This window comes from Taeniopygia guttata, chromosome 6 (assembly GCF_048771995.1).
Source record: "Taeniopygia guttata chromosome 6, bTaeGut7.mat, whole genome shotgun sequence".
NCBI classification, from domain to species: domain Eukaryota; kingdom Metazoa; phylum Chordata; class Aves; order Passeriformes; family Estrildidae; genus Taeniopygia; species Taeniopygia guttata.
Genome location: NC_133031.1, coordinates 17,966,481 through 17,983,265, shown reverse-complemented (window position 1 = coordinate 17,983,265; position 16,785 = coordinate 17,966,481). Strand labels below are relative to the sequence as shown.

Genomic DNA, 16,785 nt, shown 5'->3' with positions numbered 1-16,785 from the left:
GAAACAGCTGTACAGCACTGCAGTACAGGGCTTGGGGGGTGTTATCCACTGTAGCTGTGCGGGGAAGGGACAGCCCAAAGCAGACAAGCTTGAAGATTGAGCTCAGCTTTATTCTGCTCTGCTCAATCAAAATTTGCAGCAAACTTCTGCCTTTCTTTTGGATAATATTCTGCCAAAGTGGGGTCTGCATTTCTCTTGAGAGGTGTCTATAGGTCTCATTTTTAAGTTTCAGTTGGATGCCCATTTTTAGTTGATTCATAATACCTCAACCAGGTCTGCCAAAATATCTTTCTGTGTTGGACCTGGTGAATGCTGGGCTATGACACCTGCAGTTCTTGCAAGACATCTGAGGGAGTGTATTGCACAGGTACCTTCAACACGCAGGGGACACTGTTCAGTTCCCTGGCACTCCTGTTATCCCCGTGGCCACTGATGTCCTGTGGGAGAAAGGGCTACTGCCTCAGGCCATGAGTGGATCCATAGTAATGAGCGACCAAGCTGAGCACCAGGGGGAGGAAGCAGATTAGCTCACAACAATTGCTGCTGGTGCAGCTTTCTGGTACATTCCTTGGAAACATATGGTGCTGGCAGCTCACAGAGCCAGGGCATGGCATCTTCAACCTCATGAGCATCCCCTGAAGTGAACAGAGACTTCAGTTGAGTGAACATCCCCTGAAGCGAACAGAGACTTCAGCCAGCTCCACTGTTGCAAGGCGGTGCTGATGCTCAGCTATACTTCTGAAGAGTCTAGAGAAGCAGTTTGGTCATCACCTCACCCTTTAGGAAGTGGAGATGAGATTTAGGAAACTGGGCCCTGAAGGAGGGGAAGTTTTGTGGTTAGAAGAGCTGGCCTCGAGCCAGGAACCCAAGGTTTTGTCATTCGTTTGTTTTTTTTTTTTTTTTCTCCAGAGATGCTCCTGATTTTCTAGCTATAATGGGCAAGTCTTCCCCACTTATGCCTTTTGACTTTTCCCTTGCATTGAAAATTCCACTCCATTCCAATTGAAATATTTCCATGTCAGAGGTGTATTCAGAGATTGGCTGGGTTTCTGCAAGCCTGCTGGGGTTTCCAGAAGCTAGTGCTGTCCAAGAGTACAACTTATTTTTAGGAGATCAATATGATGCCAAGCCAATATTATCCCCATGTTCTGGGATAGACCTGTCACCTCGTATGAAGGCTTGGCACTGTGCTGGCTAAACACCTTTAGCCTTGCAAAGACTTCGGGGCCATTTTCTTTACAGTTTTCTACTAGTCTCAAGTGGGAGAAGAAACTTGTCAAGATTTTGTCAAGGACACCAGTAACTCTGCAGTATTCACTCCTCTTAGATGTGAGAGCTACGTGAATGCAATACCACAGAAGTTCAGTAAAGCCTCTCAACACTGTTTTTTCTTGGACTCTCATCAGGTTCTTTCAAAGGATCTGGCTCCATCTTTTCTCTGGCTGCAGGATAAGTTTGACAGCCTCCATCACTCTCAGGGTTGGACTGGAGCACAGCTGGACTTCTTGGTTGCATGGGAGAAGGTATTGAGCTCATAGGGTAAGCTCTGCTGTCAGTCAGTGCTGAGATTGCACAGTGTAACCAGACTCCATTTCTAAGCTGGTGAAACAAGAACACATGGTGACTTCTGTTCAACTCTTCTGTGTACATGCCACCTTCCTACTTCTTATTCAGAAAATAATTTGACTATACAGTCAGGGCTAAAAAAAAAATAAATAAACAGAAGTAAAGCAAGACCAAGTTCTGCAAGCCAAGGTTGAAAGAGGATTATGCATGGGAAGCTCCCAGCAAAACAGAAATACAGGGTTGTTCTGCAGCATCCCACTCATGAATCCCCTGCATTCAAGCTTTCAGTGTGCCCTTTGAATTTATCTCCACACATTTCCATGACAGCCATTTTGCTCAGTTTTCTGGCTATATTTGTAATTACTCCTCTATAACTGACCTTCAAGGCCTTTTACACAATCCTGGATGTGACTGTGTTCATCCTGTGCTGGGTCAGACTGTGTGCTGCGGCTTACTGTCTCTTTTCTGCATAAAATACTCTGTATTCGTTGCTCTCACTTCCCTTTACACCCTTTCACCTTTCCCCATGTGAATCTTGAGTCTGAAGGTATGGGTAAGGGATCACATCGTATTGCTGCATAGATTAGCTGGAGAGCAGTCTGAAGGTCTGTGCTGCAGCACAAGCCTGTCCTGGGAGGCTACACCAGAGTACGGGTGATTTGGGTTGTTTCAGACTAAATTTGTCTCTTTGGTGCAGTGACTCACCATGGTGAGGTAGGTCTGGTGAATGACCTGCTGGCACCCAGGAAGCTCTTTCTTCACTGGAGAGCCCACCTCGCCACTCAGAAATCCCTTGCTTTCCTTCAAGACCATCTTTTCCTGAGCATCTTTTTACCAAGAGATACTCCCACACAATTGTTCCCCTAACTGCTGTGTAGGGAGATTATTTATGGCTCAAGCTGTGCTGAGGCCCCACCTCCCACGTCTCCAGGACAGGTTTTATCATGCTGTCATTTCTGCCTTCATCTTGACAGAGCAATGCTGGTGCAGGAGGAAGCTTGCTCCCTATGCGGGTGCTGCCTGGGCTGGGACAGAATCTGAGAGGATTTCTGTAACAGCAGCTGTGCCTGGGGCATTACAGAAATATTTTGTTACAGCTCATTCTGAGGCCCAGCACACAGTGTTTGCTACCACCTCTCTACAACTCCACTCTTCCGAGCCCCTGTTCCTCCTGCAAGAGGGAGCAGCACAAGACAGGCAGCTGGGACACTGGGGAGGGCACTGGCAGAGGGGCAGGCAGCAGCTATCCCTCATGTAGAGTCCGCCTAGGTTCTTCTCTCTGGTAAGATATTTTGCAGTCTGTATCCTCTTCTAGAATGCCTTTCACCCTGAAAAATCCTGCCACAATCCCACAGAGTGTCCCATGCAGAGGAGGTGCAAGAGGCATAGGACAGTGCAGGTTTTCTCTGCCCTGTTCCAGGTCTGGGTGGGAGAGGCTTCAGGAAGGCTCTCCAGCACTTTTTGCCCTGACTAAGCCACAGAAGAGCAATTGTATAGGACTATCCAAGGGAGGATATCTTCAGCATTTATCTTTAACCACAAGTCTAGTGCAATAACAGATAAGTGCATCAGCCCATTAAAGACTTGGCTTGTGCTGCAATGGCTTCTGTAATATATGACTAGGATGTGGTTGGGTGTTGGCACTGGAGGTAAAGGGCATTAATTAGAGCCATGTAGTTATGCCTAGGCCCTGAGGGAACATATGCAATCTACCTGGTTGCCCTGGAGCCCTCAATGCAGAGGTGAGGGGAGTGCAGCTTCCCTTGCTTTCACTGGGGCTCATTGCCTGTGTGGCTGGAGTTGCTATTTCCATGATGCTTCCAGTCAGTTGGGTTGAGAAGAGCCCGTATGCCAATGGAGTGACGGTCCCCCTTTGCAGGCCTGTGCTGTGCCCTGAGGCTATAGAACAGCTCCACTGATTTTGGCAGCAGTTAGGCAGAATATGCCCTTGCACCCTTTGCAATGCCTTTAGCACAAAGCACACCAGCGAGGAAATGGCTCTGACAACCCCCACTAAGCTCAGAGAAGCAGCCCTGGGGTGCACTGAAGTGTTTACCCCAAGTGGAGCTGCAGCTGCAGCACCTTTCTAGAGACTGATCCATGTGTCTTAGGGCAAACTGAGTGTGAGTATCTCCTGGAGCCAGCTGGGGCCCTTCTTCACCCAAATTTCATCCAGATCTGTACAGTTGTTTGGACACTATGGCATGTCAAGTTGATCTCTTCCAAGCTGGAAGTTCATGGTTGTGCTGCCCTGATGATACCGAGACCCTTCTGCCTTTGGGAGGGAAAAGTGTATTGCAGACTTATGAAGATGACCAAAGACAGTGCTGGCAATAGTTAGAAAACTTCTAGAAGCTCCCTTTTTCAGGACCTGGGAGGCTGAAAAAGATGACATGGAGTTGAGTGGACTCTAATACGGGAAGGATGTGGTACCTGCAGGCAAGGACTGGAGGTCCTGAAGTACCCAAATGATAGTAAAGAGGGTTCCCAGTGCATGGCACTCCTATCTCTCTAGCTAAGCCCACTGGATTGGGCTGGAAGCTGAACTGTGGGGGACACCTTGTCCCCTTCTGTCATCTGCCAGAGGGGTTTTCTGCTCCCTCATGTCCCGCATCAGCTAGGGAGGGATTCACAGCAGGAGGGATCAGGAGATGCAGGGCTAAATCCTGAAAAATCCTGATCTGAGTGAGGCTTATGTCAATGTTGGCCAGACCCATGTATGTGGACACATCTTTCATGAGTGTTAGGGCTGTGGGAAAGTGAGTGGGATATGGAGCAAGACACTGTGGGGGGAGGAACAGCTACTGCTACAACAGGGAAAACACACGTTCTGGACAGAAATGTTTACTGTGAATGATCTGGATCTCCAGCCAGGGTGTCAGGAAAAGAAATCTCTTACTGTCTGCAGCTCTCACCAGGGCTGCCTGCAGGTGCTGGGAAGGCATAGACACACCTTGTTCTGGTATGGACACACTGGGAAAGCTCTGAGGTCTTCCACTTGGTTAAATTTGTCACTCTGGCTGTGGCTTAGAGAAAAGCCTTCCCCCTCCCCGCCCTTCTGCCATCAAGAAGCTGCTGAAGGAATCAGGTCGTTGATCCTTCAGCAGTGAGGCCCCTAATTAGCCGAGCTTCTTGGAGTCTGCCAGAAAAGCCTGTTGTGTCTAAGGCAGCTGAGTCCCACAGTCCTCAGTGTGGGGGAGAGAGGCCCCTCACAGGCAGGAGCCTGGAGAAGGAAGGAGAAAATGGCAGCATTTTGATGCATTAAATATGAGGAAAGCCTGCCCTGCCTGATGCTTTTTCTCTATGCCTGGGAGGGCAGAAGGAGACACACTTTCTGGGAGACTGAGGGGGTAGGTGAGCTTGGAATTGGGCTTGCTGCAGGCATGGAAAGCAGCAAGGAGAGGCAGGTCTTTCTAAATTCTCTTGCAGATATGATGTGCACATGAAGCCCTAGCTCCCCTGGGCTTCTTGTCTCACACACATTTAATAATGATTGCTGGGCTGGGTAATAAAATGCCGTTTAATAGCAAATCGATCTGGCAACCTGTGAGGGCACAAAGTGCTGGCTGCCAGTCCAAATGGCTGCCACACACAGACCCAGTGCGCTGGCAGCACAGGGTCCTGAAGCCCTGCCATAGCACCCCTCACCTTGGTACCCAGCTGTCCCATATGAGCTCACACATGCCACTGGTGCCAGTGGAGTCCCCATGCCAAGGCAGGAGACAAAGGGTAGGCGATTTTTCCCCCTTGTATCTAGAATAGAAGTGGTTTCCTGAGATTAATGTGGCATTTACCATCCTTGGGGTGCTAGTGACACCGCGATACCAAGTTCCTGGTGGTCTGAGACACCTTGGCACCCCTGGCTGTAGTGTGCTTTGGGTGATGACCTTTGGAGAGTTAAGTCCCTGGCACAGAACCTGTCCTCTACATCAAGGACTTGCTGATGTTGGTTGGTAGCCTGGACTGCACAGCAGCTTTTGTCTTCTCATCCTCGTGGTTGTTAAGTAATGGTGGGGCACAGGGGAGCCCGGTACCCTTTGGTGCAGGGCACAAATCACAGAACGTGAATGCTCACGCACCGACACGTGCCAGTGGTCACACAGTAACTTGCATGCAGCTGAGCAGTGGCTGGCCGTTCATACTGATGTGCACGCTGCTGGGCGGAGAAATGGACACCAGGACACGGGGACATGAATGGTGCGGCATTGGAACAGGCACACCGGCATCCGGGGTCGCGCTGCCAGTGCAGGAGACCAGGCTCGCACTGGCACAGGGGGTGTGCACACCGGGACCTGAGCATGTGGAGGATGCTACACGGGTGGGGGACCCGCCGGCCTGCCCACACACGGGGACAGGCACCCCGGTGTGAATTCGGCCGCTCCTCGTGTGCGGTGCCGCCGAGTGGGGCGGGGCGCGGCGCCCGGCGGGGTTTGGCATTGGCTGCCGTGGCTGTCAGCGGGGCGGAGTGACAGGCCCGGCCCGGGATTAGCGCGGCAGGGAGCGGCGGGTTGCGCCCGGTGGCACCGTGCTGCACCGTCTCGTACCGAGCTGTACTGTACCGTACCGTACCGTACTGTACCGCGGCACGCCCGACGGGGCGGGCCGGGCCGGGCCGTGCCGTGCCGGCAGCAGCGCGGAGGAGCGGCGCGGAGGATGCGGTGGCGGCGGCGGCACTGCCGGTGAGATGCGGGGTGCGGAGCGGGGCGGGGCGCAGCGGGGACCGGAGGCCGAAACGGCGCGTCGGGGGAGCGGGGAAAGTTGCAGCAGTTGTTGCAGGGATCGGGGCGTCTCTGCGCCCTCCTGGCGGCGGTGACCGGCGGGCGGCGGCACGGGGCTGCGGTGGCCTCGGCGGGGCCGAGACCCGCTCCGGCCCCGGTGTGCCGGTGCGGCGGGAAGGGCGCGGGACCGATGCCCAGGCAGGGAGATCGCGGCGGGCAGCTCCGCCAGCCCCCCTGGCCGGGGGTGCTCCCTCCTCATCCGGATGGATGTCACATCCACTCAGGGCTGATCCCGCCGAACGGGAGGTGCCGGGTGAGGGAAGCCGGGCAGGAGGGGCCGGTGGGTGAAGAGCATGTTCAGCTCAGCTCCGAGGTGGGGACACGTCCCCTGCCTAGACACCACAGCTGAAAGAGGTCACCTGTTTGCCCCACAGCCTCAGGGCCTGCAGACATCCCGCTTGGGTCACCACTTCATCCCCTCAAACTGTTCTGTCCCTCCGGAGAGCAGTCATCTCCCAGGGCCCCTAGCCCCCTCAGGTAGCCCGGCAGCCACAGCCTGGTTTCCCCCATTCCCTGCCATGGGTTCCATGTCCAGCACACAAATACTGCCCATCGTGTGAATTTAACCCCCAGCCCTGCGCCTCTTGCCTCTCTCCCATCTCTGTGCCATTCTTCGCCCAATCTCTTCTCATCCTCCCCCAGTTCCTACGCCTTGTCCCCACACTCCCGTGGCGTGGGTGTGTGCTTCCCCCGCAGCGTAAGCAGTTCCTGCTGCCTGCTGCCTTCACTCCGCATCGCCCCATTCCGCCAGGCAAGCGCTTGCATGGGGAGCAGCCATCCCCTGTTGCACTGGGTATGGCTCAAAGCAATGCCCAGGAAGCATCCCTGGACATTTGTTTGGCCCTTAAGAAGGGACAGACAGGAGGAATAAGTTTCTTGTGAGATATTTGCTTGAACAAATTTAATCCCCCAACGATGTGCAGCCCCTGGCTATCACACTGCAGCTCCTGAGTTTTTATCTTTGAATGCATGCCCAGGGTTGCCCAGGCAGACACCCTGTGAGATTTTCTTTGCAAAACTTCTCCTGTCATTAAGAAGTGGGAGCAGCAAGGTTTTCTCCAGCCCACCAGTGCTTTACAGCCCAACCCATTCATTACAGTGATTTAAGGAGCATCCTTTCTATTCACAATTGAAATCAGCAAGCAGGAAGCTGTAGCTCATTCATTCCATCATTGGTTTTTCATCTCAGTTGCATTTGTGTTTTTTACCTCTCATTATTAAAGAAAAGCTCACTCCACTGCATGGTGTAGCCATCCAGCTTTGGTGGGTCAAAGGCAGGCATGACCTTTATTCTAAATTTGATAATTCTGCTTTAATAACCAGGAGGACATTCTGCTTATCCCATTTATTCTAGTAGTAACTCAAATGTTTTGGGATAGCCTGGTTTTTGTAGATTTGTTATGCTACAGAGAAAACAAACTATTCCTAGAGATAAGTTTTTTCCTTGGCATATATCTTAGTCTGCATTGAGATAAAAAGTAGAATTTCATTTGCAATATATAAACCCTGCATCTTTATTATTTAGCAGTTAACTTCAGCAACCTTGAATGTGAACACAACTATAACAGGAGAAAAATATTGTAAAAATAGTACATAATAAATTAATCAGGAGAATAAAATTTGCAGTGAGTGAATTGGAGATTGCTGTTGCTCAGCAAGACAGATTTTTTCATCAGTGTGATAGTGCAGATAAAGGGGTGCCTACCTCACAGATGTGGTTTGGGTTATTTCATTAATAGTTTTGTCTGTGCATCTCTGGAGCCTAAACACTTGAAAATTCAGTCCCATGTCCTTTAGGAATTTAATCCTGTCTGGTTTGCACTCAGAAACAGGGAGAAGAAAATCATACTTTCCTGTTTGCAGCTGGCATATGGTTTCTCACTTTCAAATTATGAAAGTGAGGGACTCAGTATCTTGGCATCTGTCAGAAGGCACAAGCAGCCAAGGCAGAGTCTTCTCTGCACATTAGGAATTCGAAGAAACTCAGGGAAGGATAAGTACAAGTTTTAGTTCCACTGGGAGAAAGAAAAATGTCAGCAGCCCTGCCAGTGAGGTTGATGGGGGCTCCGAGTCCTGCCTTTCCCTGCAGCCACCCACCTGCTGCTGTGGAGTGGCTGGTGTCATCTCCGGGTCTACGGTCTCTGGGCAGAGACAGGCAGGCGAGTGAGCTGTGTGCAGGGCAGGCTTGCTGTGTTCCCCCAGGCTGGGATTGTCTCCTACCACTGTTTTTTGAATCTACTGGTGTTGACAGCTCTGTCTGTGCCATCAGTAGTTGCTGTGACATGTGTTGGTGTGACACAGTTTAAACCCGGGCTGACCTCCAAAGACAGAGGCTCCCTTGCCCTTGCTGCTCATATTATTATATTGAGCAAGTATAATCGGAGAATGTCTCAGGGATACAGTAGATAATTTCCCCCCCCCCCCCCTTACTTTAGTAGGCTGTAGGCTGTGAGTAGTAAATATATTCAGCCTAGAGCAGAATGAATGGAATCCATTTTATAGTGCATTCTCTTGCAATGTGTAGGGTGCTGAACTGTGGGGAAAGTGCCTGAGCATCCTGGCACCCTGGGGAGAAAGCAAACATTCCGTGTGCCTGGCGACCAAGCAAAGGGCTGCCAGCATCTCTGCAGTGGTGCTGGTGTGATACCCTTGATGAACCTTGCCTGCTTCTTGCAGCAGGAGAGGATTTGCTGGGGGCTGGCACATATCTGTCTTCTGCCATGAGGGCAGGGCACATTTGGCCTGTCCTCCCCATGGCCCCAGACTCTTTTCCATTCCTTCCCTTCCCTAACCAGCTCCTTGCCTTGTTTCAGAGCTGCCTGAGGATGCATCGCCTCTTGTCTCAGACATCTCAGGGGTGCTGGGAACCTGCCTTGCTGTGCCTGTGCCACCCTGCTGGGCTCCGGACTTGACACCTCTGTGCCCTATTCTGGCAGGATGGCCCAAGCAGGGGCACCTGTCCGCTTCCACCCCGAGGAGGGCTGCACTGCCTCCCCCCCGCCCTTTGCCCACAGGGTGAACCGGAGGCCCTGGCTGGCGGGGGGAAGCCCCGAGGCGGGGCGGTGCAGCCCCCCAGCCTGCCTCACCCCCAACCTCAACGCCGGCCGCCTCCACCTGCTGCGCAAGGGCCTGGCGCCCGATGCCCGCCGCTGCCCCCTCGGCCTCTACAACAGCACGGGCTCCCTGGCCCGCAGGCCGGCTGAGGCAGCGCCCTTCGGCAGCGGGGGCTGCCCGGGCACGGGGCGACTGACCGCCCCCTGCACCCCACGGTGGGGCCGGCCCAGCCCAGCCGTCGCCTCTCCGGGCAGCCGCAGTCCGCCAGCCCCAGAGGGACGCAGCTCTGTGGTCACCTTCCGCTTCATTGAGAAGGCCAGTGTGCGGACACTGGGCTGCCCGACAACCCCCCATCTCCGCTGGGAGAATGGCCCCCACAGCCTCAGCCGCAGTCTGGAGCTCGGTGGGGACGTGGGATCCCTCCAGCCCCAGCCCCTGCCCCAGGAGAGGCTCCTGCAGACGCTGAAGCTGGAGGCCTCCGCGTCTGACCCGCTTCTGGCTGGGGGCAGGACTCCAGGGGAAACACGTCCCTGTGGGAAGGAGCTCTGTGCCCTTGACACCAGCTGCCTCTGCCGATCCCTAACCAATGGGCTGCCAGAGGAGTTCCCCAGCCTCGCCAGGAGTCCCCTGAAGCCAGAGCCCCGACATCAGGTAGGTACCAGGGTGTCCTACACTGGGCATGGGCTCTGCCCTGGGGATGCATTGTCCACTCATTGCTCTCCTGTCTGCAGGGCAGCACCGGGCTGTACCCCCGGCAGAGCTCTGCCCATGCCCAGCGCATTGCCAAGGCCAAGTGGGAATTCTTCTATGGCTCCTCAGATACCCCAAAGACAGGTAAGAAGTTGCAGGTGGATGCCATCCGGTTGGCCTACCCCTCCTTTTAAGTCTGGATTGTTGGCAGGAGTCACACTGGGGCTGCCCATCCCTTGGGTCTTCTCAGTGCCCAACAAAGAGCTGAGATCCCCCCAACACCAGCCAGCCTATGTCTTTCTGGGGTCAGATCACAACCTCCCTGCAAAGTCCCCTGTGACTATGCAAAAGAGATGACAAAGAGCCCCTGGCTGCCTCTGCAGAAGAGCTTTTGGGTTTAGATGGGGTCTCAGGGCTGGCTAGAGATGCACTAGCACTGACAGCCTGTATCTGCCTCTTGTACTCTTTCTGCCACCTCTTCACTGTTGCCCCGTGTCCCTTAACACGGTAGTCATTGTTCCTGGAGGTGTTCGAGAAACAACTGGAATGGCACTTAGTGCTATGGTTTTGTTGACATGGTGGTGTTTGGTCAAAGGTTGGATTTGACGATCTTGGAGGTCTTTTCCAAGCTTAATGATTCCATGACATGTGACCACACTCTTGGGAGGGGTGTGGGAGTATGTGTTTGTGTGTGTGTGATGCTGTCCTCAGAGCTCCCCATTGCAGCTCCCCACAGCTCTGAATGCTTGGGCCTTCCTTGCAGGCTCCTCTGCTCCTGACTCCGCTCCCCTGGCTGAACTCCCCCAGAAGTCTGTCTCCCCTCTGCCAGCCAAGTCACCAGGGCTGGTACCTGAGCACAGCCTGAGCCATGTGGAGGTGGAGATAGAAGTGTCTCCTTTGAGCAGCCAGAAGCCAGGCTCCTGTGAAACTGGGATTATAAGGAGGACAGTGAAGTACTCTGAAACAGACCTGGACACTGTGCCACTGAGGTGCTATCGTGAAACCAACATCGATGATATCCTGGCCGAGAAGGAGGAGGTGGATTCAGCAATTGAGAGCCAGAAGGACAGTGAGAGCAACCCAAGTTTTGTGGGCACGCCAGGCAGGAGGAACAGCACACCAGACGAGCCACCTGCCCCAGCTACCAGCTGCTCCAAGGATGGGCTGCAGAACAGGGATGTGGACGAGGATGATGAGGTGTTTGAGGCGATGAGGAAGGAAAACAGGGAAAGGTGAGGCTCTGTGTGCAAAGGCAAAAAGCTCCTGTCACCCTTGTTATTGTACCCTGCATGGCAAAACAAGCTCTGCTGAAGTGTCTGAGCCAAAAATCCCAGTAGCAAGCTGTGTGTGAAGGTGAGATGGTTCCTGGATCACATCAGAGGGATTGGTGCTGGGGCTGGGGGCAGGACTGGGAAGGGGCCCTCACTGCCCTATGGAAAGAGTAAGCCAGCACAGGGATCCAGCTCTGGGTGCTGTGCCATGGGCTTCACTCACCTGGGGTGAGCCCTGCAGCTCAGGTTGCCCAGCTGAGTTGAAGTTCCCAGCATGAGTCCTGCCAGGCAAATTACATCCTGCCACAGTGCTGCCAGCTGTTGGAGTGACAGTGTCAGGACACCAGAGCACAGGTCGTGTCCTGGAGCTACTCGGGGCTGCCAGGTGCTGCTGGGCTGTCCTTCTCCCCACAGATGACTGTACTTCAGCAGTGGGAGCAGTTCCATTTGCTCATCCTCACTAGGTATTTGCCATTTTCAGGAAAGCATAGGGGATATGTTGGGATCAAAAAAGCATTTTGTTACCTTCTGTGTCATTTTTCATGTGTGGCAAAACACCCTGTTCTGGGAGGCTGATGGAGTGGGTGGCATGAAGATTATCATTCAGTTGCCTACCCATGGGCAGTAAGTGTGCTCCCAGCTGCTGTCTGCCCCGTGCCAGACTGGCAATCAGCACATATGGGAGATGGCATTTTGGCTTGGTGGCATGAAACTCTGCCCATGGAGTTTCTGCTGGAGTGGTAGTTTGACCATAAGAAGTGATGGGCATCATCAGATCCTGGGCACTGTGTGAGAGCCAGCTGGAGGGGAAAGGCCCTGTGCAGGAATGTTCTGACATGTGTATTGTCAAGTGAGTCAGGTGAGTCAATTGAGTGAGGTGAGGAGGTTCAGCATCATCAGCAAATGCTCCATAGAGTAGGAACAGGTCTCATCTGGGCAGTGCAAAACTAGGATGATGCCTGGAATGCCACATGGCAGCATGAACTCACCTAGCTGTGCAGAAGGTAAGTGGGGAGCATTTAAGTGGAAGGGAAGGAAAAGGGAGGTTTTGATGTCAGCAGAAATTAAAAATAATATAATACATTAATACAGAAGTGCCCCTGCACTGGGGAGGAAAAGAATGAAAGTGTTGAGTTAACAAAGAGGGAAGGTGTGCATCTCAAGGGGAGCTGAACTCCTGTCAGTTTGTACAGCCCTTACATCTCTGTTGGAGGGGACAAATACATGCCAGTGACCCTGTCCTCAAAAATTTGGGTTCTAGACAAAAGCTGAAAATAAGCCATTTGTAATGTGGTTTTTTTTTTTCCAAATGGATGTTTGAGTGAGGTGTAAAGTTATTGCAAGTTCTTCAATTTGCTGTAAGATTTTTTGCAGTGTTATTTTGTTTCCAAGTATCTTTGAGACCACTGTGAGTTTTATGAGCTGTAAGCCTAGACTTGTTTTTTGTCTTCTGAGACACCCTACTGTAGCTCCCCAGCCAGTGCTGAAAGCTTGGATGTCTCCTTAAAGAATCACTGTTGATCCTAAAAGATGGTGCTCTCAGTATAATTACCAGTGTATGTATGGGGGTGTCATGTTCATTTGGCACAGCTTCATTGTATTTTTTCCCCTACAGCCCCCTGAATATTCCCCTGGTAAGTGGAGACCCTGTAGACAGTGCCTTGAAAATCACGAAGCTCAAATTACAAGCTTGTTCAGTCTCTGCATCACAGCCCTGGGTTTTTGCTTACACACTGTTTTGAGCTCTGCAGCTGCAGTCCTTATCCCTGTTTACCAGTCACCAGTATTGTTGTTTTCTTCTTCAAGCTTTCTGCTTGCCTGCTCACAGGAGGGGTGAATTTAGGGGGATGAAGGACCTGGCACCATTCTGCTGCTGCAGGAGCTGCCGAACCTCACACTTGTCCTGGTTGCTGGGAAGGACCAGCCCTACAAAACTACTGAAGTGCTTTTTGATGCTGATTTTCGGCTTTTAGACATCTACATCCCTTTGAAAATCTAGCTGTAAGGGTTTAGCACCTTCTGCAATGGGGCCTTTGGCTTGGTACTACTTTGTTGTGCTTCATATTCTAGCCAAAGTTCAGAATCTTCTTTTGTAATTTATCCTCACAAAATAAGAAAGCATACTAATAGCAAAAAAAAAAAAAAAATCTACACCAAATCAAACAAGACATGAAAAGTGATGAAAGAAAGGTTGTCTTCTTCCAGCAAATCTGCTTCCTGAATATATTCAGAGTTATGTCTACTGACTCTAATGACTAGTCTAAGCCTACTGTCTTTGTTCCTATTAATCCAAGAGAGCTGAGACCTGTCAGTGAGAGCAGGCTCAATTCCCTTCCTCCCTGAGAATCAGCAGACATGCTGGCTAAGCTGTAGGAAAAGCCTGGTTTGGCCCTCCACATGGGTGTCTTGGGCTGATAAGAGAGAAGAGGCTTTGCTAGAGAATGCTCTGCTCCCCTGAGAGCACAGAGGGCTGATGGGAGGCAGTGATGCCTTTTCTCCCTGCAAGCCTTGCCTAGAAAAGCCCTTAGATATGCTGCTTGGGAAGCCTTTCCAGAGCCTTTGTGTTTGCTGCTTGTTGGCAAGAAAATAGCCACAGGGCAAGCCTTGGTTATGGTCTCAATTTCATCAAATGCTTAAACACGTGCTTAACCTGCATCAAGCCTCTGATATGTTGTCCGAGAGCCCAAAGTGGCCACAGAGGCACAGCTCAGGGTGATGCTCCTGGATGCAGCACTGGGCTCGGGCTGCAGAGGGGTTGCTCAGGGTGATGCTCCTGGATGCAGCACTGGGCTCGGGCTGCAGAGGGGATGCTCAGGGTGATGCTGGCAGGGGCCTGTCAATGAGCAGGGGAGGAGCCTACAGCTCTTGTGGGTGAGAAGGGGACAGCATGACAGCGTGATGTGGCAGGGGAGTGTGGACAGTCAGGGGAGACTGCAGTACCTGTGGTCAGTACCTGTGCCTAAGTATGAGACAGTGAGGACACTGAGCCCTAAGAGCAGGCTGCTGCCACGCTGAAGGAGTAGTGCAGAGGAGCCTGGGGGGACTGCAAGGAGCTGCTGAGACAGGTCCCTACAAGAACCTTGTTGAGAGAGGAATAAAGCTAGGGGCTGCTGGACAGTGCTGAACAGTCCCACTTTCTTTGAACTGAGCTGGGATCCTCACACAGCAATATGCCTGTGCAGGCTGGAGGAGCCTGAAGGAGTGGGGCATGGCTGAGTCAGGGCCTGGAGGGTCACAGGAGCATTTAGCAAAGAGATATAACCACTGAGGGCCAGAGATTTTCCCCTTTTCTTCCTCCCTGCCAAGGATGGTATGTCTCTGCAGCACCATGTGTCCGGAGGCAGGGAGAGTGGAGAAAGCCCTTTCCCCTCCATCAGCCATCACATACATCAGAAACCCAGTTGCTCAGATCCAGCACCTAGAGCTTTGCCTGAGGTGCTGTTGGCTCCTGGATCCTCTTCCCTTCCAAGTCTGCCAGGCCCTCTCCTAAGGAAGGATCACTGCCTCTCCTGCACCAGCTCACAGCTGGAAGCCTATTTGCTTTCCTGCTGCCTGTCACCCTTGCACAGATGCTTGATTACAGCTTCTGCATCTCCTTCTCTCCTCTGCTCCTCTCAGCTGGGTTTGTCTGGCTTGGTCTCAGTGCAGCGACCCTTCTTGGGGGACCAGGGCAGAGGGTGGAGGAGCTGAGCAGTGCAGCAGGGGCTAATGGAACACCTGGGTCTGAGCAGGCAATATTGCTCCCATGCTGCTGCAGCTACATCATTGAACTGAAATGGCTTTGTGCTTGATATTTTGGGGTGAAGATATTGTTTCCAGAGCTTGGATGGCGTGGACAAACCCAGCCATGGTTTTTCTGTGGCTTGGTGGCAATATACTTGATCACAAAAATAAGCCCACCTACCTCTCCTGGAAACAAGATACCTTCCAATCTGCTGGTATTGTCTTCCCTGGCACAGTTTGCACCCTTCTCATGGATTCGAAGAGCCAAATGATCAACAGCATTAGCTTGCTTTAGTAGCATGGGGCTGGGTGGGAAGGATGGAGAATGCGCATTTGCATCTGTAAAGCACATCTGCAGATAATAAAGAGGTCTCTTCTGCCTTGTCCTCACCAAAGCTACTTCAGAAGTGGCTGCTCCTGGGGCTCCCACAGGAATCGTGAGTGTCACATGGTGCTGCACAGCCAGGGAAACACTGGTGGATGAGTGAGATCAGCCTGCACCCTGCCTTTCTTACCTGTGCCTGGCTTCACTGCACTCCCCTTGAAACCAGCTGGCACTCTGGGGGAGTCAAGCTGCCAGCTTCTGGCCTACTGAAGTAATTGGGGTGAGATTTTTGAGTGGCATGTGAAGGCTAATGAATGAAAATAATTTGGTGTGTGTTATAGCAACTCATCTTCTGAGCCCTCTGTAGGAAGCTGTTTGTTCATAACAAATGTTATGACAGGCTGGAGCAGTTCCTCTCCTTTAATCAGAGGAGAGAGTGGCATAAGAAGTGCTTTTCTGCTGCTTTAATAAAATGATAGCAGCTTATGAGTAAAGTAGGCTTTTAGGGCTGTGTTTGTGCTTGTACTGCTGAAGCACTGATGTTCCCTGGGTTGGAGTCATCCATGTTGTCATGTGCTTAGGTAGGTGGGCAGGCTGTACTTCACCTCATTTACAGGACAAGACACTCAGGGCTTCAGGGTTTAGAAACTTCTATGTTGGCCTGGACCAAGACCAGCCCTGGAGACAGGCTGGGCCTTTCTGTGGGGCAGATCCATGACAAGATGATGAGCTAGGACCAATCATGACCTCTAGAGCATGGGTGAGCTCAGATCCCCAAGCCCAGAGATGGGTGTGAGGCTCCCTGTGTGCTGCCTGGGGAAACCTGGAACTCAGTCACACATGTCTCCTGGGACTCAACATCACCTTGTGAAAACAGCCAGCAGACCTTGCAGGTGAGTGTTGGTCATGCTCTGAGCACAGTGCTCAGTGACCACAGGGCAGTGTTCATGGAGGAAGGTGTCATGCTGTCCTGAGCAGCTTCAGGAGGAGCCTTCTTGGTGATAGAAGGTTCATGAAGGCTCATGAAAAATTCAGCCACTTCCAGATTTGGTTGGAAATGGAGTTGAACCACATCCTGCTTCTAGTACTTGAGCCCTTTATTGGATCTAGGCTCAAGTCAAGTGATTGGGAGCAGTAGCCATCTCATAAGCTTCTTATGAGGATGAGCCACTAAAGGAACAAAAGTCTGTGGTGCATTAAAGGAGAAGCATATGTCTGGAGGGAGGCCAGCCCAGTCCTGCTTCCCATGGTGTCTTGGGCAGACGAGGCAGTTCCTTGGTGGTCTACAGATGTTCAGAGGAGATTTCTACACTTCTCATTTTCCTTCTGAAGCAGTGTGTGGGCTTTTGTTTTGGGGTTTTGATCTCTTGCTCTTCAA

The 16,785-nt window shown here is 52.1% G+C and overlaps 1 protein-coding gene across 1 annotated transcript in view; it reads left to right on the top strand.

Annotated features, from left to right (window-relative positions):
- Positions 1-6,003: 6,003 nt before the first annotated feature.
- Positions 6,004-16,785, top strand: part of PSD (pleckstrin and Sec7 domain containing) — a 37,515-nt gene continuing 26,733 nt past the window's right edge. The window contains exons 1-4 of the mRNA XM_030275959.4: positions 6,004-6,245; positions 9,158-10,049; positions 10,130-10,232; positions 10,852-11,320. Of these exons, the coding sequence (XP_030131819.4) occupies positions 9,282-10,049; positions 10,130-10,232; positions 10,852-11,320 (1,340 nt within the window). The 5' untranslated portion in view covers positions 6,004-6,245; positions 9,158-9,281. The remainder of the gene's footprint in view (positions 6,246-9,157; positions 10,050-10,129; positions 10,233-10,851; positions 11,321-16,785) is intronic.